This window comes from Brassica napus, chromosome C6 (genome assembly GCF_020379485.1).
Source record: "Brassica napus cultivar Da-Ae chromosome C6, Da-Ae, whole genome shotgun sequence".
NCBI lineage: Eukaryota > Viridiplantae > Streptophyta > Magnoliopsida > Brassicales > Brassicaceae > Brassica > Brassica napus.
This window is the reverse complement of record NC_063449.1, coordinates 17,559,239-17,583,005: the sequence shown is the minus strand read 5'-3', so window position 1 is coordinate 17,583,005 and position 23,767 is coordinate 17,559,239. Positions and strand designations below refer to the sequence as shown.

General features: G+C 32.0%; 1 protein-coding gene and 2 pseudogenes across 2 annotated transcripts; 1 reads left to right on the top strand and 2 right to left on the bottom strand.

Moving 5' to 3' along the window:
• Positions 1-429: 429 nt before the first annotated feature.
• On the bottom strand, positions 430-3,686 carry LOC106351574 (annotated as a pseudogene).
• Positions 3,687-12,810: 9,124 nt separating this feature from the next.
• Positions 12,811-18,688, bottom strand: LOC106381731 (ATP-dependent DNA helicase PIF1-like). 2 transcript variants are annotated; one of them, XM_048760695.1, is made up of 3 exons: positions 14,250-18,688; positions 13,768-13,880; positions 12,811-13,599 (listed from the first exon to the last, which is right to left on the bottom strand). In XM_048760695.1, exon 1 carries the CDS (start codon positions 18,068-18,070, stop codon positions 15,674-15,676), a length of 2,397 nt encoding a protein of 798 aa, XP_048616652.1. In that variant the 5' UTR covers positions 18,071-18,688; the 3' UTR covers positions 12,811-13,599; positions 13,768-13,880; positions 14,250-15,673. The 2 variants fall into 2 exon arrangements, with proteins under 2 accessions (XP_048616652.1, XP_048616653.1); XM_048760696.1 differs by lacking the exon at positions 13,768-13,880.
• LOC125588838 lies at positions 13,005-13,769 on the top strand (annotated as a pseudogene).
• Positions 18,689-23,767: the final 5,079 nt, after the last annotated feature.

Below are 23,767 nucleotides of genomic sequence, written 5' to 3'. Positions count from 1 at the left end.
GAAGTATAGAAGAAGAATTGTGTAGAAGAAGAAGTTTGTAGAACATGTTTAGGATAAGATCAAGAGATGGTTCTAGAGTTAGCTAGGATTAACCATCCTCTAGTTATAAATAGGTGTGTTTAGTTCACTTGTATGATCATCCAAGAATCAAGAAAAATAATAGAGAGAAAACATTTCATAAAAAATTCTAAAAGTCTCCAAGAAATCTCCAAACAAAAGTTTTAGTAGAAAATCTCTTTCCTAAAATACAAAGGCTATCTCAAACATAAATCGTCTACATTCCATCTTAACCTCTCGGAGAAAATATCATCCTCTAACTTTCCCAACAGCTGGTATCAGAGCAAGGTTACCGTTATCTTTGAAGTAGTGAACATGGAGGCCACCGTTACCTTTGAAGGTGACATGTTCAAGCTCACGACGTACAAATTTTCTTATTGGAAACCGATGATGGAAGATCACCTTTATTGCAAGGATTTGGATGAGCCCATCATCATGAAGGATAAGTCGGAAGGAAAGGATGATAAAGCATGGGAGGTTCTTAATAGAAAAGCGGTTGCCGTAATACGCAAGTATGTCGACCGATCTCTCTTTGAACATGTCTCTACCTACACAAATGCTTTTGAATTATGGACAAAACTTGAATCCATGATTCAAAAGAAAACACCTCGAAACAAAACTTTTCTTGTTCGACGGTTGGTAAAGTTGGAGTACAAGGATGGCCAGAGCATGATGGAGCACTTGAACAATTTCAAGGGGATTGTAAATCAGCTTAACAAAGTTGATATGAAGGTTGAAGACGAAATGCAAGCCCTTTTACTCCTTAGTTCACTACCGGAGAGTTGAGACACACTAGTTGTCACTCTAGCCTCAAAGCTATGAGGAGGCCATAGGAGACACTCATAGAGATGAGTGGGTTGAAGCTATGCAAGATGAAATGCAATCCTTGCATGATAATCACACTTATGAGCTGATGAAGCTACCAAAAGGAAAGAGAGCCTTGAAGAACAAGTGGGTGAACAGGTTGAAGTATGAGGAGAGAAACTCAAATCCAAGATACAAAGCTCGATTGGTTGTGAAAGGATTCAACCAGAAGAAAGACATAGATTTTGAAGAAATATTATCTCCAGTGGTGAAGATGTCCTCTATCCGAGTGGTTCTTGGTCTAGCAGCGGTTCTAGACTTGGAGATTGAACAACTCGATGTCAAGACGGTCTTTCTACATGGTGAACTCGAGGAGAAGATCTATATGGAGCAACCTGAAGGATTCAAGGAACAGGAAAAGAAGACTTGGTGTACCGATTAAAGAAGAGTCTTTACGGCTTCAAGCAAGCCCCAAGACAATGATACAAGAAGTTTGACTCCTTCATGGTGGATCACAACTTCAAGAAAACCAAGAATGATCATTGCGTTTTTATAAAGAGGTACGAGAGCGGCGACTTTCTCGTATTATTGCTCTATGTTGATGATATGTTAATTGTGGGCCAAGATCGCAACAAGATAGCCGCATTGAAGAAAGATTTGGGAAGGTGTTTTGCGATGAAAGATCCGGGGCAAGAGAGTAGACTGTGTTTGGGAAAAACAGCGAAGGGATTGAGTTTGCTGAGAAGTAGCGATGAGCGGCCACACAATCATGGCAAGGATAATGGTAGAGAACCGACTTCTTCTTTTCCACCATCTTCACTCCAAGATTCACTCCGGAAGCCAAACAGTTTTACAGGAACAAAATAAAATCAGAACTTTTATAGACAGAAGAGTTCGACGCTCATGTCAAAGAGCTAATCCGAGATGACTTTGGCAATGAATGAATGAGTTGTGGAAAATCGATAGGCTAGAGAAGTACTGAGCAGAGAGAAGCAGTAGACGATGAAGGAAGAACTCTGTCAGACAAAAACCACCGAACTAAGGGAACCACATTCTCGTGAAAAAGTGTAAATGACGGAAACACCCTTAAATAGCAATAGGTTCAACTTCATGTCTTCACTATCATCAACAAAAGAGACTCAGATGTCTACCAACGCCTTTTAGGATATCATCGAATCTCCACCTTCTAAATCAATAGTGCATAGTATACTCATGTGTCTGCAGATAATCCATTCTGCCCACCCAACACAGCAACACTAACCTTGCACGAGAAGTGATCTAGCAGTGCTGCATTGTTGATGAAAGACCCTCTTCCTTCAATGTTTTTAACAACATATTAACAGATGCTGATTTCACAGGTTCTTTGCACACTGTAGTCATTATCACTGACTAACAATCTGCATCAACAGCATTCCCTTTACTCAAGCTACTGATAACTTTACCGAGAATCTCCAACTTTCCACTCTCACATAGCCTTTGCAGAAATATCTCTAGCCTATCCCTGCGAGGCTTGTAACCTTTGAACATCATTTCGTCCAATACAACCGCTGCTTCTTCGAACTGTTAACCTTCGCAAAGCCCATCGAAAACTATCCTATAAGACAAAATATCAGGGACGCAACCTCTTCGAGGCATATCTTCAAACAAGTAAGCTCCTTCTTTCTAGTTTTTGATTCTAAACAAGGCACCAAGTATCATGTTATAGCTTATAACATCTGGCTTCACACCCTTTTCAACCATTTCATCCAGAACTCGATAAGCTGATTCCAAATCATTCTCAACACAGAACCCATTAATCAGCACATTGTAAGTCACTGTATCCGGTTCACATCCCTTTTCTCTCATCTCCTCCAAGATCCCTGAGACCTCATCTGACCTTCCAGCTTTAATAAGCGAGCTAATCAACGTAGAGTAGATAGCTGAGTCTACTTTAATCTTGCCTTCGTAAGCTTCCTCCTTTAGCTTAAACGCCAAACTCAGTCCACCAATCTGACATAACGCTTTGATCAACGATGCATAGGTATGAACCGTGGGACACACTCCATACACTTCCAACATATCGTGCTTCATCTTCAACGCTTCCTTCACCTTAAAGTTCTTGCAATACCCATTAACCAGCGTCCCAAAGGTTACACCGGTGGGTTCCTCGAACAGCTTCAAGGCATCATCGAAACACCCGCTCTGAGAGTACCCATTGATCAGTATATTGTAAGTACAAGCGTCTGGCTTACCATACTTATCAATACTCGAAAGAACTTCCTTCATCTTATCGAAAGCTCCGCACTTTAAGAGGGCGCTCAACAGAGAGTTGACGGATCTGACAGTGCGTTGGCATCGGTATTGAGACATTTCGACGAACACGTGGAGCGCACAAGTGGGTAATCTTCTGCGGCCGAAGTAATTGATCACGTTGCAGAATAGAATCTCTGTTGGGACGGTTCTGGTATCGGACTTGAGCTGGAGGAGTACCTGGTCTAGCTCGTGAAACATCTTGGAGCTACCGAGTTTCGTGATGATGAGATCGTAGCAAAGGAGCGAGTATCTGAAGGGTCTTTTCGGTTTGTTGATTCTGGATCAGGGTTTTGGAAAAGCTTAATGCCGGCAGACGGGTCATTCTCACAGCGGAGGAGAGAGGCGAACATGACGGAGGAGATGGTTTTCACGGCGGACATGGTTTTCGCTTGGTAACGAAAGTCTTTAGTTTTTTTCTTATTAGTTTACAATCGAAGTTCAAACATTTGTTATCAAAGTCCAATATGTTTATGTCAGTTTGCTTAACTTTTTATAAATTAATAATATAATTCTTAAATATCACTAAGAAATCTATAAATACTTTTTAATAGTGTGTCATAGTTTTACATTTTTAGAAGAGAAATTCATATCTTTTTTTTAGTTTATGTTCACAAAAATAGTCCTCGACGAAAAATGAATAAAATAAGTTTTATTAAAGCGTAAAAATACATTTTTACATCTTAAGGTTAACTAATGTAAATTTAAAGTTTAGAGTTAAGAAATGAGGTTTTGGAGATATGGTTTCAAATTAAAAAATAAAAATAAATATTAAAATTTTCAAAATAAAAAAAAACAATTTTGGTCATTGTTTTTAGTGATATTTTTATGACAAAAGTTTAAAAAGAGCTAATTGAGAGAATTGCCCTTTTTAGAATTTATATATATTTATAAAATAATTAATTTTTATTTTATAGTAAATCTCTTTTAATTTTCTCCCATGTTTTTTTGTTCCTGTAAAGCTGAACTAGATCTCGATCCGCGCAATAGCGCGAGTTTTTGTTTTCATTTATTTTTATATAAATATTTTGTTTTCAATTCTAAATTGGTATATATTATAATATATATGTGTCTATCAATTTTTAAAACATAATAAGTTTACGGTATATTTTTTCATTGAATAGATTATTTCAAACTTTCACAAGTATTTGTATCTTCTTCTATATATATATATATATTTTCGGATTATTATTTCATTATTAAAATCGTAACTATATATACAAAGATTGGTAAAATATTGTTTTATTGTCATATTCAAAGATATTGTAACATTTCAGAAATTTAGAAAGTTTTTAAAAAATTAAAATTTTCGCTTTCATAGATTTATATTATCGAGTAAATAATTAAACATTTAGTTTTTGTTTAATTTTTAAAATAAAATGTATAATTTAAAATTTGTTTTCATTGGTTTAAGGTAGAAAATATTAATCATTGTTAAATAATATGATTTTTGTTATTTAAAAAAAAATCTTTGTAATTTTAAAAGTTAACATCCACAAATATTTAAATATTTAACATATGGAAGTATTACAACATTAAATTATATCTATTAAATTTATACTTTTTGATAAATCCAATGGATCATCTATTGTTTAAATCCAATTATTAATAGCCCAATAAAAATTTATGGTATGCCCAAAATTTAAATGGTAAAATTAGAGATTAAATGTAACCTCACTTTCTAGGAATATGTCGATTAGGTCTATTTTAAAAAAAATCACATATGAATCAAAGTTTTTACTTATGTTTTAATATATAAGATATTTGTCTCAATTTATTTTATTATTTAGTATTTTGTTATTTTGTGTAACGGTAATGTACGAAACCAGAAAATGTCTTTGGTATTTCTCGTAGTCATATGTGACAATTGGTCTCTAATGACACAATCTAAGGTGACTAAGTTGCAGTAATCGGTCACGATGGCTCCAACCAACACATTCAAGTTTTGCTCTGTCAGACTTCTTATGTAAAACTATCTTATTTAATTTCTGCTATTATTGTATTTTATGTTTATTGTTTAGCTGTTAAAATCAGTTCATCTCTTATCAGCAATCAAAATGAGAAAATTGGGCTGTATGACAGAGAAAAAAAACATAATTGGATAAATAGCTAAATGCTCTATCTTTTCTATACATACATTTCATTTTATGCAATAATGTTGTTTTGCCCCCAAAATCAACCGGTGCAATCTGCAAAAAAGAAAAAAAAATCTTAATTATTAGTTGTGCGCAAAGTAACTCGTGGTATTTTTAGAATCACATCATCTCTTTTACTATACTATTTTATCATGTTCCACTCCATTTGATAGTTACTAAAAAGTGATATATTTTGTCTAGATATATAACTTTTAGTTTTATTAAGTTTTAACTATCGTTACATGTTTTTGAACCTGTAAAAATCGTACTATGATCTATATTGTGTAGTTTAATATTACATAATTTAATTTAATATTACGTAATATTGTGTAACCTTTAGATTTTAATATTTGGGTTTAGGGTTCATATTTAGGTTATGGTTCATATTTAGGTTAGAGTTTAGTGATTATAGTTTAGGGTTTAGTATTTAGAAGGTGATAGAGTATGGTTGAGATTTAATTCTTCCATGTAATCATAGACATTTCATAATTTCACCAATATGTACTATGTTATTTATTTTGTTTCATTCTATTTAGGTTTCGGGTTTATATTTGAGTAAAGGTTTAGTGATTAGAGTTTAAAGTTTAGTATTTATAAGGTAAGGGGGTATGATTGGGATCAACATTAACTTATTCCATATAATTGTAGATATTTCATAGTTTAATTAATATGTACTATGTTATTTATTTTGTTCCACTCTATTTGGATTTTGGGTTTATATTTGGTTTTTTGGTTTATATTTGGATTTAGGGTTTACTGATTAAAAATTAGGGTTTAATATTTAGAGATTGGAGTGGGATTAGAGATCAGGTTGGGATATGTTTAGTATTTAGCGATTGTAGGTTAAGTTATAATCTTATACTACTTCAGTGACATGGAATAACATACTCCATAAATATGTATGTGATCAATAAAGGTACACGTGGATGACTCTTTCTTCTTTCATTTGGAATAATATTCATGTGTCACTTTAAAAAATGTAATTAACAACCTGCTACTTAAAAGGACATAACCGGATGGATTGTGTACAAAAAAGTGTCATTTAATTATTTCAAAATAAATGCTATTCACTTAATTTCATATACAAATATGGCTATTTCACCGATAAAGCCATCAAAATACCATCTAAGCTTGATAAAAAAATATTAAATTAAAAGAAAAATGCAAACTAGCCGGTGGAAAAAGGAAGACGCTGACATTAACGCCGTCAAGCCAATTTTGTTCTTTACAAAAGGATTTTGAAACATCCTCTATATATTAAAGCACAAGTCATCTGACCAAACAAATCACCAAATTCTGCCACCTTACTGTTTATCAAAATTAAGAAAAAATCATTTAAAACAAAATAATATTGAGAAAAAATGCAACTACCCACTATCTGTTTTCTTCATCCACGATTTATTTTCCATACTCCTATCTTAATCTCTTGGATTTTACAAACAAATAATAAAACTCCCCATCGATAACAGAATATGAGTATACTCTTTCAATTTTAAAACCTTAATTCAAAATAGCACAAATCTTTCTTTCTAAAATCCTCAGTTTGTCATCCAAAACCACCTCGATCTCTAAACCGTTTCGGCTTAAACTCACGATGAACTTCACCTTTCCTAGCTCTCCCTAGCCTCTTTTTGGTCATTTATTAAAGCTATTTATCTGATTCATTGATTCTAAGTAGTTGCATTTGGTAAAGGTTTAGACACATCTCTTCCATCGTCTTTACATATCTTCAACTATTTCACCTTTTTTTGCAGGAAACAAATTGAAGATGTTACTGGATTATATTTGTGTTTCCCAACTATATGTTTTGGTTTGTGCTTAATCCTCCAGAGTCATTATTACTCCATTATACTCAAAAAATTTCTAACATATTGTTCGGAGTCATTATTACTCCATTATACTCAAAACATTTCTAACATATTGTTCAGGCATTAGAAGAGCAGATGAGGATATTACAAAAAAAAAAACAGTAAATGAGCTATTAAAGACCCATGCAATTCTTCTAGATGGAGCTTGATGTCTTGAGATTTTGCATGGTTTTAAACATCATTTCCTTACTCATTTAAATCATTTAAGATGCATTTAGAGTCTAATTAGGTACATAGCATATGCATGTATAGTATTTGAGGTTTGGAAAAGCTCAAATTGAAGTTTGGAGAGTTTGATGGGCAAGCATGAGGAAAAGTGGCAAAGGCAAGAAGATGGACCAGGCTGCGGACGACCAGGTCGGACTGGACCAGGCCGCGGAATTGCTCCTGAGAGATCAGCCGAGACGGACCATCCCGCGGACGGAAACCGCGGACAACACCAGTCTGTGGATTCGGACCAGAGAGCTTGAGGTTCGCGTGGATAGGCCGCGGACTTCGGCCGCGGGTGAAGGCTGTCCGCGGAATTGGACGAGGGTGGACCACGGACGTCGACTGCGGGTCGACTCCGTCCGCGGATTGCATCCCGAGAGGTCGAATATGGAGTGGGTGAACCGTGGACCACGGCCGCGGGTCAAGCCTGTCCGCGGCCAATTCCGAGACCACTTTTCCATTTGGTTTTCCGGGTCGAACCCGGGTTTGTCGGGTCGACCCGGTTCGAGTTTTAAGCTATTATAAATACACTTTAGACCTAATTTTATATGATATCTCATTTTCTCTATATCTGATGTATAATGTATCATCTAGATTTAAAAATCACATATTTTCAAACTTACATATAAAGTAATTTTGATTACTCAAATTATTTTACACTGGATTTGGGCCCGTGCGTTGCAACGGGCTTTATTTGATATTTTAATTTAATAAAAAATATTAAAAAATCATTTTATTATTGTTTTAAAATTGTTTTGGCATATGTTATGTGAAATTTATTTTATAGTTAAGAACTCGTTTTCACACATAAGTTTCAATTAATATTTGTTAGAGCTAGAAAAAATATCCAAACGTAAAAATTTAAACCGGATCCAACCCGAAATAATAATTATAATGAAATAAAAAGAAATTTGGAAGTTAAATAAGACCAAGAAGCAATGACCACATTATACACTTTCTTATGTACTAATTTAGTGTTTTAATAAACTTGTCTGATGTTAAATAATTTTCTTGATACATGATTTATTAATGATATATTTTCATAATAACATTTTAATTAAAATGAATTATAAACTACTACATAGTTAAAATAAAATAAAATGTAATAAGATAACGATGAAGCTTGATTTGTTTTTGACTAAACATATGTACGGTGACAATAATAATAATCAATTTTTTATGAGCAAACATGAAAATATATATATCAAACATGTGTTTGATTTTCGTATAACCAAACACATAAATACCAATCACGACAACATCCTAAGTTTTGATTTTTGTTAATTTAATAGTTTTATCATCATACTTGTCATCAAATTCTTTTTTAAATACTATTAAATACGTATGTTTACTTTTGTTAGGATTTTTTAAAAAAGGAAAATAATATATTTTATAACTCTCGTTTTTATTTACAATTAAAAAAATAAAAACTATCAAATAGTTTTTTATATTTTTGTTTTGGATTATAGAAAATGAAAAGTATTATCATATAAACTTTTACAATTATCTTTTGTTTAGAATTTCAGAAAAATCTTATTGCTATCAAATAATTATTTTTAGTTACTATTAAATACTTTTAAATTATGATTTTTACAATTCATATCAATACTATTTTTACACTTCATTTTTAATTAAATAATTTTTAGTATCATGTTCATCATCAAATTTTCTACACTATCAAATAACTTTTTACAATTCTCTTTTGGTTAGGAAATAAAAAATATGATACAAATCTCTTTTGTTTAGGATTTTCTTTTTTAAGGAAAAGAACTATCAAATATTTTATTACAGTTTTACTGTGTTATAAAAGAAAATTAAAATTACATAATCTTTTATAATTATTTTTTCTAGGATTTAGAATATAAAAATACTATCAAATAATTATTTCCAGCAAATATTAACTATTTTTAAAACTTGCTATTTTCAAAATTCATTTTCTCAATATCACTAATATTTTTAATTAAATATTTTCAGTATCATATTATTTTCAAAATTCGTTTTCTCAACATCACTAATTTTTAATTAAATATTTTCATTATTATATTTATCATTAAATTTTAAAGTAAAAATTACTTTTACAATTCTATTTGGTCATGATTTAAAAGGAAAACAAAATCTTATTTGGTTAAGATTAAAAGAGGCGAAAGTTATTTTTCAAATTTCTTTTATTTAGGATTTTACGAAAAAAATTATTTTCAAATAATGATAGATTTTTATTAATACATACACAATGTTTTGTTTTGTACAAATGTCACAATCATATCGGGTGAAATATTTGAAGTTATTTTTGGTTTATAATTTTTTAACACAAAACTATCTATTAAAAAGGAAAATTTCAACTATAATCCGTTCTTGTTTTTTAAGATTTTTATACAACTAATATATTTTCAATAAAAACATTATGTTTAGTTAATTATATATTGTGTCTTATACATACAAACATATATTCCTCATATTTACACATACTTATGTACGATAAAAACATCATAATTAAAAAAAAAACTTGTGTTAGCATCATAAGATGTAATAAGGATGAAAAAAAAAATTGAGTTGTTTAAAGAAATTAAAAGAAAATACTCATATAATATTTTTCTTGTCAATACTATTTTTTATGAAAATAATATGAAGAATCTTAAACCTAAATATAGATGTGAAAATAATATTTATGTTGGTTTATATTTTTGTAGTATACATTTATCTGTTAAAAAGGAAAGTTAGTTATTTATATGAAAATAATAAGAGTACTTTTACATTTTTATTTTCTTAGGTTTTAAAAAAGGAATATCACTTATTTTATAGTTAGTTTTTCTATTATTTTTATTAGATAATTTCTTGTACTCGTAGGATTTTATAATTCGTTTTTATTTAATTTTTTATTAAAAAAATTAATATTTTATCTTATAATATTTTTCTTTAGTATCTTTAAAATGAAAAATATAAAAAATATTTTAAAAAGAAAAAAAAACTTTCAAATAGCTTTTTACAATTATTCTTTGTTTATAGAATTTTTAAAAATTAAATTTACTATAATTGTAAAAGGCTATGCGATAGTACTTTCCTTTTCTTAACTCCTAAAAAGAATAATAACCTATATTTTTTAATAATTTTTCTTTCTAGTGTCCAAAAAAATGTAATAATAATTTTCTTTTTCTAAAATTTTTTAAATCTTAATAAAAGAGAATTGTAACATATTTTTGACACATGTCACAATCTTAATAAATTAATTGACACATGTCGCAATCATATTAATTAGCAACTTTGAAGAACCAAGCTTTATATAATAATATTTCTTTAGTATCTTTAAAATGAAAAATATAAAAAAAAAAATTTAAAAAGAAAAAAAAACTTTCAAATAGCTTTTTACAATTATTCTTTGTTTATAGAATTTTTAAAAATTAAATTTACTATAATTGTAAAAGGCTATGTGATAGTAATTTTCCTTTTCTTAACTCCTAAAAAGAATAATAACCTATATTTTTTAACAATTTTTCTTTTCTAGTGTCCAAAAAAATGTTTGACACATGTCACAATCTTAATAAATTAATTGACACATGTCGCAATCATATTAATTAGCAACTTTGAAGAACCAAGCTTTATATAATAATATTTCTTTAGTATCTTTAAAATGAAAAATATAAAAAATATTTTAAAAAGAAAAAAAAACTTTCAAATAGCTTTTTACAATTATTCTTTGTTTATAGAATTTTTAAAAATTAAATTTACTATAATTGTAAAAGGCTATGTGATAGTAATTTTCCTTTTCTTAACTCCTAAAAAGAATAATAACCTATATTTTTTAACAATTTTTCTTTTCTAGTGTCCAAAAAAATGTTTGACACATGTCACAATCTTAATAAATTAATTGACACATGTCGCAATCATATTAATTAGCAACTTTGAAGAATCAAGCTTTATATAATAAGATTTCTTTAGTATCTTTAAAATGAAAAATATAAAAAATATTTTAAAAAGAAAAAAAACTTTCAAATAGCTTTTTACAATTATTCTTTGTTTATAGAATTTTTAAAAATTAAATTTACTATAATTGTAAAAGGCTATGTGATAGTAATTTTTCTTTTCTTAACTCCTAAAAAGAATAATAACCTATATTTTTTAATAATTTTTCTTTTCTAGTGTCCAAAAAAATGTAATAATAATTTTCTTTTTCTAAAATTTTTTAAATCTTAATAAAAGAGAATTGTAACATATTTTTGACACATGTCACAATCTTAATAAATTAAATGACACATGTCGCAATCATATTAATTAGCAACTTTGAAGAACCAAGCTTTATATAATAAGATTTCTTTAGTATCTTTAAAATGAAAAATATAAAAAAATATTTTAAAAAGAAAAAAAAACTTTCAAATAGCTTTTTACAATTATTCTTTGTTTATAGAATTTTTAAAAATTAAATTTACTATAATTGTAAAAGGCTATGTGATAGTAATTTTTCTTTTCTTAACTCCTAAAAAGAATAATAACCTATATTTTTTAACAATTTTTCTTTTCTAGTGTCTAAAAAAATGTTTGACACATGTCACAATCTTAATAAATTAATTGACACATGTCGCAATCATATTAATTAGCAACTTTGAAGAATCAAGCTTTATATAATAAGATTTCTTAAGTATCTTTAAAATGAAAAATATAAAAAATATTTTAAAAAGAAAAAAAACTTTCAAATAGCTTTTTACAATTATTCTTTGTTTATAGAATTTTTAAAAATTAAATTTACTATAATTGTAAAAGGCTATGTGATAGTAATTTTCCTTTTCTTAACTCCTAAAAAGAATAATAACCTGTATTTTTTAATAATTTTTCTTTTCTAGTGTCCAAAAAAATGTAATAATAATTTTTTTTTTCTAAAATTTTTTAAATCTTAATAAAAGAGAATTGTAACATATTTTTGACACATGTCACAATCTTAATAAATTAATTGACACATGTCGCAATCATATTAATTAGCAACTTTGAAGAACCAAGCTTTCTATAATAAGATTCTTAACTTTTTAACAGATCTAACTTAATTTTTATGTCTTTCGTTAATCAGTGATAAATGTGTTAATGCTTTTATGCTAACTTTAATTTTTTTTGGCTAACTTTTTACATGTTAATTATATGTATGTAACTAATTTTATTTGTAGAATAAATATTTCTGTGCGTATGCACAGGCAACACTAGTTGTATTTCCTAAATTACAAATCTCAAATTGAGTATTTATGCCAGTTATTTCATTATACTGCCTTTTTTTTAAACACCATTATATTTCCTTATTTGTCAGTGTTTCATCTAATAACTGCCTCCGATTTAAACCTATCTCACCATCATTTACCTTCCCATTTTCACATCAGACGAAGAAGCAGGTAGGATTCTCAAAAATTGCTAGTGTTCTTCGTTGAAATTGCTTGTGTTGTGGTGCCAAAACCAATTTCTTCTTCTAGAGGTAATAACTCAGCAATTTCCAATAAATGGTGGAATCTACATGGTTAGGGTTGTGGCTCATATTTTCCATGAAAAGATAAAACTTTATTTCCAGTCAATAAAAAATAAAATTCTATGTTGTTAAGTATACAAAGTCTCTTTGTTGATCCTTACGCCCACACAGCGCTAAAATAGATCTGTTATCTAAATCGTACTAATGGCTTCTTCGTCGTCTTCTTTGCCTCGAAACTGGGATCACGATGTCTTTCCAAGCTTCCACGGGCAAGATGTACGCCAAAATTTTCTCAGTCACATGTTGAAGGAGTTCAGAAACAAAGGAATCAACATGTTTAACCAAGTTGCTTTGGTCTAGTGGTATAGGAGCTCCAGCTGGAGTGCCCTCCCCTAGTTCGAGCCTTGGCCACTGCGGAATTTACATGTGGGCTGTAGCACCCGAGACCGAAGACCGTTACACGGTGAGCCACATGGTGACGCCCTGGCAGCGTCCATGCTCACTTCGGTCTCTAGTCTGGACCACCTCGGTGGGGCTAGAATACTCGGTTAGCAAAAAAAACAAGATCGAGAGAGGAGAATCCATCGGTCCTGAACTCAAACGGGCGATCGGAGGATCTAACTAAGATTGCCATCGTCTTGCTCTCCGAAAGATACGCTTCTTCGTCGTGGTGTCTTGAGGAATTGGTGGAGATCATGAACAGAGAATTGGGTCAGATGGTGATGACTATTTTTTATAAAGTGAATCCAACTGATGTAAAGAAGCAGACAGGAGATTTTGGGAAGGTTTTTGAAGAAACCTGTCAAGGAGAAAACAAAGAGAAGATTGAGACATGGAGACAAGCTTTGGAGGGTGTGGCCACAATCGCCGGTTACCATATATATAACAAACATGTTTGTATTCTTCTAGCATCAAACTGTATATTATAAAATTTGAATTATATATATAGCTAAGAGAAAGTCGTCACTTTTAAATGTGTATTAGGGATAATGAAGTAAACAGCGTGGACAGCGTGTAGCAATATTCAACTTGTTTGAAATATGGACGGCTATTTCTTCAATCATTGCCGCTTCATTATCCCTAATTCACAAAGAGAAAGAGATCAATTTAAAAGTGACGACTTTCTAGCTATATAGTCCAGCTGGATAGAGATATTGATCGTAAACAGCGTGGACAGCACCAATTTTTGAATCACGAAGAAGAATTGATTGATGATGATGCAGCAGTAAGTTTTCGCTCACTTCGTTGCTCATTACAAATTGAGTTTATTTGATGAGGTATTTCCAACTTATTGCTATTTTGTCTTTTTAATAGTACTAGGGGCATAGCCCCCGCGCAAGCGCGGGGCCGGATACGTTGTAGATGAACACATTTTTGGGTTGGGATGATGAATGACATGGTATGTTAACATGAATTCCATCGTCTCAATTGTTGAATCGTTGAAATTACCTTGATTGTCAATGAAAGATCGAACTTGGAAATTGATGTCGGATTGTTGTATCGTTGGTCTGTGGATAGACTTGGAGTGTTCGTTGTGGATTTGCTCTTGAAGATATTGTTCGGTGGGTGAAGTGATGAGAAAGAAATGGATTGTTATTCATTCTTGTGGTGTTTGTTGAAGGTAGGGTGTCATAGATATGTTTTATAGATGGTTGGTGTGTGTTTTTTTTTTTGTTGTTTACTTTTTGACGTTTGTTTATATGGTTCATTTATTCATTGGCGTTAAATACTTGGAGTAAATGGACTGTTATTAATTTATTTATTTTATTATGCTGGCTTGTTACTGTTTCAGAAGATTATGCTTAATATATTTACAATCACTGTTTGATCTATTATTTCAAGATTGCGTTTAATGATATTATATTAGAAATTTGTTTTCTTTAATAGTTTTTTATTTCACCAATGAGGTTATCATTTGTAATTGGATGTTGTAAAAGGTGGTAACATTGAAAAATAAATAAATGAAAAATTATATGGACCTGAAAACATAACGGTTGTAAATTGTTGACATAAAGTTTAGTAATTGTTAAAATAATTTAATAATATAGTTAATTAATTTGTGGTGAGAGGATAAATAATCAAGTGGGTCAACTAAATGGTTTTTTTTATATAATACAGTATTAATTTATGAAATTTATTTAATTAAATAGTTATATAACTATTTTTTTGTAGGTTAGTTCTGTTTGGGAAAATATAATGTTGTTTCTTTAAATGTTTGTATGCTCAACATATCAAAGCATATTTGGTCGTCCCAAAAACGGATTGGGTTTAAAAATGTTGGGCTCGAATTGTGGTGGGCCTTGAATTTACATTTGTTCTGATACTTAAAAAAATCCCTTAGGTCGTCTTTTTTCCTCCGTCGTCGGGGGAGCTTCACCGTTGCCTGCGATTCCTGTCCTGATTGGCGTTTAAGGCGGTGATTTTGGGTTACGGCAATTGTTCTAAAGCGTAATTGAAGAAGAATTTGCTCACATTAGCTTAGGCAGAGTCGGCATCAATCCGTACTCATTGATCCTTTGATGTTTCGTCATCGTCTGAACCTGCAACAGAGAAGGTTTGAATTTTTGGTTTTTTTTCACTAATTTTAATAGAGAAACAACAAAAGTATAACGGGACCCTAAAACGCTGTACTTTATTAAGCTTTGGCTTCACAATTCGTGCTGTCTGTGCCGTTCTCAAATTTGTTTTTTCATGTTAGTTTCTCAGTGATTCTTAAACTCTTTAATTTTCTTTCTGAATGTTTTTATCTTGATAGATATGGAGGATGTAGACATATTGAGATGAACCTTTAGTTTGTCATCTTTGATGAACCAAAGTAAAAACGTACGTTTAAACTGAATATCTGATTGTGTGACTTAAGATTTGAGGTTGTGTTAGTTAATCTGATTTGCTTCGAACGTAAGTGTTTTATATAATATTGGAAAGTATAAGGAGACGCCTAACGCATAGGTGGAGATAGAAGATAACATACCGGTAGATTGAGGCAGTCCGTTGTAGGCTTCTCTGTAGACTATGTTAGATATCGTTCTACTCCCATCCCCATCTCTGCTCAAGTCTAAAATTTTGAGTCCTTTGGGTGTTGTAACTCTTGACAGTGCCACGTATAGCTGACCATGGCTGAAGACTGGTTTAGGCAAGTATAGAGAGACGTGACAAAGTCTGTCCTTGGCTTTTATTATTGTCATCGCATAACAAACCCTTATCGGAAACTGGCGTCGCTTCAAGGTGAATGGATGGTTGGATTCTGGTGGTGACAATATGATCCGTGGTAGCAGAATAGGATCTCTCTTGGTGGTTGATGTGAGCATTTCTGTCTTAATAACCTTTTCCCCCAAGTGTGTCACTATTAGTCTTGTGCGGTTACATAAGCCTTCCTTTTGGTTCAGATTACGCAGGAGCATGACTGGGACAACCACTTTCAGACGTAGTTTATGCGCTGGTAGACCTGGAAACTCCAATGAGTTTAGATATTCCACCGGGTATGTCATATCTAAGTCTCCTGAATGTTGCTCTTCCTCCGCAAAGCTGTCCGCACTCAAGTACTCCTTCTCTTCTCCAGGAACTTTTGATACCAAATAATTGTTGATTTCATCAACTGTGACATTCCTTGGTGTTAATATGGCAGTCTCTCTGATTTTGTACAGATCCTTGTAGTCGTTTGCAAAATCTGAAAAGGCAGAAGAACATAGAGTCTCCAAAGGAGTGGAGGTTATAGGCAGAAGGATAGTTTTGTCTATGAGAATTTGATCTTCTGGTTGGGCACAGTCGTCGAGGATCTGAGGTTCCTTTGCTGCTCTGCCATCACCGACCTCAAGAATCCAGTCCGCAAAAGCTTTTTCTTCTGGTTTTACACGCATGTTTTGCGTCAGGAGAAAAATTTCGCAGTTGTTCCAGAGGTGCGATCGATTGAGAGCGGCGTTGACTGTATCTTGTCTTGTACCTTGGGGAATAACTGGCAAAATCTGGCGGAAATCACCTCCCAGAAGTACTGTTTTGCCACCAAAAGGTTCTGTCAACGTTGTTTTATCTGTGACTGCTAAAATGTCCCTTAGAGTACGATCAACAGCTTCAAACGTGTGGCGATGTGCCATTGGAGCTTCGTCCCAGATGATGAGGTCTGATTCGTTGAGGAAGTTGGCGAGGATTGTTCCAGCTTTCACTTCATAGTAAGTATCTTCAAAAAGCTTAAGTGGAATATTAAACTTGGAGTGTGCTGTGCGACCACCAGGCAGTAGAAGAGCGGCAATTGCTGAGGAAGGGACTGGTATGAATTTCTTGCTGCTTGATCGCAAAGCTGCTATGATGGCTCGGTATAGGAATGTCTTTCCTGTACCTCCTGCTCCATAGAGGAAGAATAACCTGCCTTCCTTCTGAAAAACGGACTTGATGACTGCATCATATACTGCCCGTTGTTGATGGTTGAGTTTGTCAAAAAGCTTCTCGTGGATAATGGCCTCCTCAGCTATGTCAAACTGGTCGTGCCTCGCCATAGCTTTATGTTTGATTTGGTCCATAACAGCTTTGTTTGGAAGTGGCATCACCGTAAACTCAGTTAACGACTTCTCGAAGTTTTGTAGCAAGCATTCTATTTCAATAAGTGTGTACTGTTGTAGTTCATTGGGGGATAGCTGGAGGTCTGGGAAACGAAGTAGACGTCGTTGCTGCATGAGAACATCTTCTGCCATGTCCTGCCAAGAATGGTCCCATAGTTTTTTTGGTTCTGAGACCTGACAGAAGACGAGGATTAGTACGAACATGTAGCGAAGAGATCTTGGCGATGAGAATTGAGATGCTTCTGACATCGAGTCATGCCAGTCCTTGTCTGTGCCGAGCAAGCCTCTTGCATAGCAGGCTTCTTGAAAGGTATTGTATTTGATGTCACCCACTGAATATAAATCGTCATAGCATGTAGGGCCTCGTACTACGCTGACCAAAATGCGCAAGTAATATTTATCACCAGCTGCTGGGTTAATGTTTACAATCCGTCCAATGGTCCCTTTCTGCTTTCTTTTTGTGTAGATCTTGTTTGAACTATCCCAGACAAACATAAGTAGCATCTCAATGTACTTTAATTTCCTGACTTCTTCGTAGAGTCTGTTCATTTCAAACCACTCTGTTAACATAGTTCTGCCATGTAGGTACCGGTTCTCGACATTCCCAAGGTCCTCATCTTCTTCAAATATAGCCGTCTGTTCTCCAGGGAGGTGTACTGGCATTTTCTGAACCGCTGGGGTGTGGTGGTGAATAGAAAACTCAAATATTCTCCACATCGATTCACATGCTGAAAGGTACCTCCCGTCTAAATAATTATCTATCTCATTGATCGGCTTTTCTTTTTTGTTTGTCTCCGACTGAGTAGACTGGTCTTGGTTTTTTTGGAACCTGAAGCATGATCTATCAACACCCTTTGTAATGTACTTGAACAGGTATTTGATTGCGCTTGATTTGTTGCACCATTCGACATTGACATGTGCCTTGTATTTTTTTCAGGATCTGGAGATTGTGGGGAACAACAAATTGATTGTCAAGCTTGATGTTTCCCTTGTAAACAAACTGTTCTGTCTGCCGTCGCCTGTATAAGATGTAGCCGGACTCATTAACTTGAGTGTGTGAAACGTAGCTGCGGGGAATTTTTTTACTGCAAACACCATCCTCCATGCACGGAGATGCTTTTCTGTCTTCCCCACAGGGGCCGTGCATCATGTGTTGCTCCACCAGACCATAAGCCTCTGGATCTTTTTCTTTGTCTGGGAGTTCTGCTGAGATGATTTTGTCAATATCTGATGCTGTTGGATTTCTGAAGTCACCGTCAAGCCATAGAAGTATGTGAGCATGTGGCAACCCTCTCTTCTGAAACTCAATTGTGTAGACAACTGAGTTTTAAAAAATAACAGGTCAGATATGTTTGTTCAGATATGGTTAGTTTGTATAGTGAAATTATAAGGTCAGTGAATTGATTTGGTGTAATAATAAAACAATTTTTTTTGCAGAATGATACCTGCTTTGGGACGGGGAAAGAAGATGCCTTTGTTGAAATCTGAAATCAACTCATCAAGCTTCATCTTGAACACCCTAGCTTCTAAGTCTGGGTGATCATTAGGGTCATCAGAGCCATACATTTTAAGGTGGTCAGATATCTCATCCCATTTGGGATTGGTTGTAATGGTGATGAATAAGTCTGGATTCCCATACCACCGACATATTGCCATCGCATCATGATACTTTTCAGCCATATAACGTGGGCTCCCTGTAAAACTTGCGGGTAATATGACTCGCTTTCCTATTGATTTTGCGTCCGTATCCCCTTTCATGGCAGCATCTTGTACATTGTTATATAGGTCTGCTCTGATCTTCTTCTGGTTCAATCTGAACCACCGCAACCTCTCTTGCTCTATGGATGTGTAAGCGTCAACGATATACTGGTGGAGTAATCTTTTGGATCTCACAATAACCATGCCTTCTGCCAAGCGAGTTTGCAGCTGGTATGCAAAATATTCTCTCTTTGTGATGTATTCCCTTCTCCTTGTGTTTCCATCAGTATTCGTGACAGGTATGTTCTCGTTGAAGCCTATCTGTCCGTACGGGAACAGAATTGGATATTGCAAAGTCATGAAGAGTGGGTGCATATCACTTATATGCTGCAGTCCTGATGATTTGTGTTGGACAACTACATCTCTCTCGCCCATATCCTGTGTAAAGTCACCAACGATAAGGCCTGCTATCTCATCCGCTTGAGGCATATCATACTGACGATTACGTTTTGACTGGCCTATCCCCTATATATTAATTGAGGAACATTTGAAAAGATGTAACCTCAATTTTGTATTAATTAAAATAGGCCCCAATGCATAGGTGGCACTCAATTAGGTAGTCAATTACATTCAATTGAAAAATAAGTAGGTCCACATTTGATTTTTATATGTTGTTAGATACATAAGTTGGTCAAACTATATGATATAATGATATGATATGTTATTTTCTTTCCTTAAATCAAACCTACGGAATTACCATAAATGACTAATATATATATGACAATTAATGATTTTAATAATAAAGATTTGATAACAATTTATATATCCTCCATCATTTTTTGTTTAATTTTATATTATTAAAATAAATTAAACAATCAAATTAGCTATAAAAGTAAAATTTAGATTTTTTCGTATATGTTATATTTTGAATTTTTAAAAACGACAATAAATGACTAAAACTATTAAAATTATTATGTTAAAAATTAATGATCAATGGTTTAACATTTTTATTATAAGAAGATACACATGATTTTAAAACCATATGAGTAAAAAATATCATTTAATAATAAAATAAATATATATATATATATATAGATTAAACACTATATACCATAGGATTACATAAATATTTTAATATTAAAAGTTTCAATGAATTTTAAGAACATTTATAAATTATAAACTTATTAAATTTCAGATTGAAAATTTTGTTATCGATGATTTAAATATTTTGTTATAAAATGATATGAATGATCATAGAACCGTATGATTATAAATTCTTATTTAATAAATAACTATATAAAATATACTATTCTTAGAAAAATAGGTTGGTCCATCTTAACTTATATTACACTTTTTATTAAACTAACTATCGAATTGATAAATAACGTACCAAAAAATGTTTTGCACTTTCCTTAAATAAAAGCTACGAAATTACCTAATATGATTAACATATATGTGAAAATTAATTATTATGAATAATAAATATTTGATAACAATTTTTGTATCTTAGTTCTTTTTAAAAATTTTATATTATTAAAAGATATTAAAAATTACATTAAATATATAATAAAAAACATTTATATTTTTTTATATGTTATATTTTGAATTTTTCAAAACGTCTATAAATTATTAGAAATTTGAAGATCACCACTCTTAAAATTTTGTGATCAATAGATTATTTTTTTTGTCATAATAAGTTACAAATGATCATAAAATTGTATTAATATGAACTTTTATTTAATATTATAAGAAGATACACATGATTTTAAAACCATATGAGTAAAAAATATCATTTAATAATAAAACATATATATATATATATAGATTAAACTATATACCATAAGATTACATAAATATTTTAATATTAAAACTTTCAATGAATTTTCAAAAACATTTATAAATTATAAACTTATTAAAGATTTCACATTGAAAATTTTGTTATCGATGATTTAAATATTCAGTTATAAAACGATATGAATGATCATAGAAGTGTATGATTATAAATTCTCATTTAATAAATGACTATATAAAATATACTATTCTTAAAAAAATAGGTTGGTCCATCTTAACTTACATTATATTTTTTATTAAACTAACTATCGAATATTCGAATTGATAAATAACCTACCAAATATTGTTTTTGCTCTTTCCTTAATTAGAAGCTACGAAATTACCTAATATGATTAACGTATATATAAAATTAATTATTATTAATAATAAATATTTGATAACAATTTTGGTATCTTAGTTCTTTTTTTAATTTTATATTATTAAAAGATATTAAAAAATCATATTAAATATATAATAAAAACATTTATATTTTTTCTTATATTTTGAATTTTTCAAAACATCTATATATTATTAGAAATTTGAAGATTCTCACTCTGAAAATTTTGTGATCAATAGATTATTTTTTTTATTATAATAAGTTACAAATGATCATAAAATATAACGCATATGAATTTTTATTTAATAAATATTCAAACTAAATAATATATATATATATATATATATACTAATGATTTAAAGCAACAAGATTGGCTGATCAATTTAGTTGTCCAGTTGAAATCTTTCAAAAGTATGTGAAAGACTAAAGTCAAAGTAAATATGGATTTAGAATAGTAGTTATATTTTACTAACCAAAATACCGAAAAAAACCGAACCGAATCGAAACCAACCCGATATCTGGATTGAACACCCCTAATTCAAATGAAGCCAAACTATTGTTTCATTCTCCAAAATATAATAAAAATAATAACTTAATTCCGCGCAAGGCGCGGGTCTTATCCTAGTTAGTCTTATACTGAAATCTTGGCAACTGTCAGTTTCATGTATGTCTCTTGCTTTTCTGAATATCTTAGTAAGGCAGTTGTGAGCGTCCATTGTTTCTATCAGCAGTTTCACAATATTAGGATCCAGTTGACCTGTTTTGCCTGTGCGCTTGACAGTTGAAAGTCTATTCTGAACCTCATTAGCCGTATCAACAATGTAGAGCTGACTGAACTGTGGACGTCGTCCTGGTTGAGGAACCAAAGAGCCGATCCTGTGGGCATTTTGACCATGGATTCTTAGAGTAAAAGGCCCCGTCTTGTGCATTACAGAGTGATCAATCTGGGCTCCCATAGAGGTGAATGCGAGGATAGAGTTATAAGTTCGAATATCATGTTGGAAATGGGTGGAGGTGAAGAGCAGTGATTTCAACGCAGGAGGAGCTTCTGTCTCTGGTTTGAGTTTCACTCTACCTTGTTGACAGCATATTGAGAATAGCGGTGTCCTGTTTGGACCTCTTGTCCCTTTCTTTTCTTTTTCCCAAACCAGAGCATGACAGAAGGGGCATTCGAGGATTCCATTAGATGCGGGTTCCTGAGACTGTGACCTCTTTCCCTTTGAGCGGAGACTGGGTCCTACGTTAACAGACGTTGGTTGAAATCAGTAAGAGAAATTTCGATTATACATAGAAGGTTTCTATGGTGGAATATCTCCTTACTTACTTGGTTGTTTTGGGATTGTTTTTTTGATAGGATTATTGCTCGCCGCATTTCCCTTGCTCTTTTCTGGGCAGCTGCAGGTGTTGTAGATGTTAGCAGTAGTTTTTTTAAGTGTGAGTTTATGGGTGGAGCTGACCTTTACGGTTTGGAAGCTCGCTGGAGGAACCAGTGATTATCGAAGCTGTGGCTGATCCGAGCGGTGTGTTTTCTTTGTGACGTTTGTTCCACTCAGGTGATGTTCCCTGGGATGATTTCCTTTTTCGCATCTTAAACTACTTTGAATTCGTTGTGAAAATATAGAAGCTACTTTGTATTCCAGAAGTTTAGTAGGAGCTTTAATTTAGTTTTCTTTTGAAGTGTTTGATTACGTAACGTTTGGTTGTCGGTGAGAGCACGTCTTTTGTTTTAACTTTGGTGTTTTTACGTTATCAGATGATTAATATCATGATGTATGGTGTAGAAAATATTATGAGATGATAAAATGACGTTTGAGATTCAGTTATTGTAGCAATTATCTTGTGGAATTAAAATTTTTACTTACAGCAATCTTCAGAACCTATGTATGTTGATCTTCAAGATTTATAGCTTAATATTGGGTGTACTTGTGGGCCTTCAATTAATTAAAACAAATCTATTCGACTGTGGTCAACTTAATAAATAAACTTCAAGATAGAGAGGGATTGTTTACGCAGCCAATTGTGTTATCAGGTTCACGTGATTTTGGGGGAAGTTTAATTTTGTATTCTGTTGACTTAAACGACAACGTTTTGCTTCAGTTATAGTTTGATTATCTAGTTGTTTAACGTGTAGAACACGTTTCCGGAGATTACATAATTTTATGAGTTTCAATGTTGTTGTTTCATCAGTTTAGGTCTTCAGCACCGTAAGGGTATTATTATTTGCTCTTTAATTTAATAGCTTGAAATTATATTAAAGACCTAGCTTGAATTTTTAAAGGTGGTACTGGAACCAACGCAGAGGTGGTAGGTCGAAACTGTTTTAAAACAGATGCTATCACCATTTTTGTTATTTTAGCAACTCTATTTGCATTTTTTATTTATTGCAATAAGGAAACACAAAACAAAGCGGATTCTTAACACAGAAAGAACCAATGATACGAATCTTGGTTTTTCAATGGTATTCAATTGTTTTATTTTAATAACTTAAACGAATCCGTTATTTGATTAAGTAATTAGTGAAGCTTCTCAATATATGAACAATCCTAATA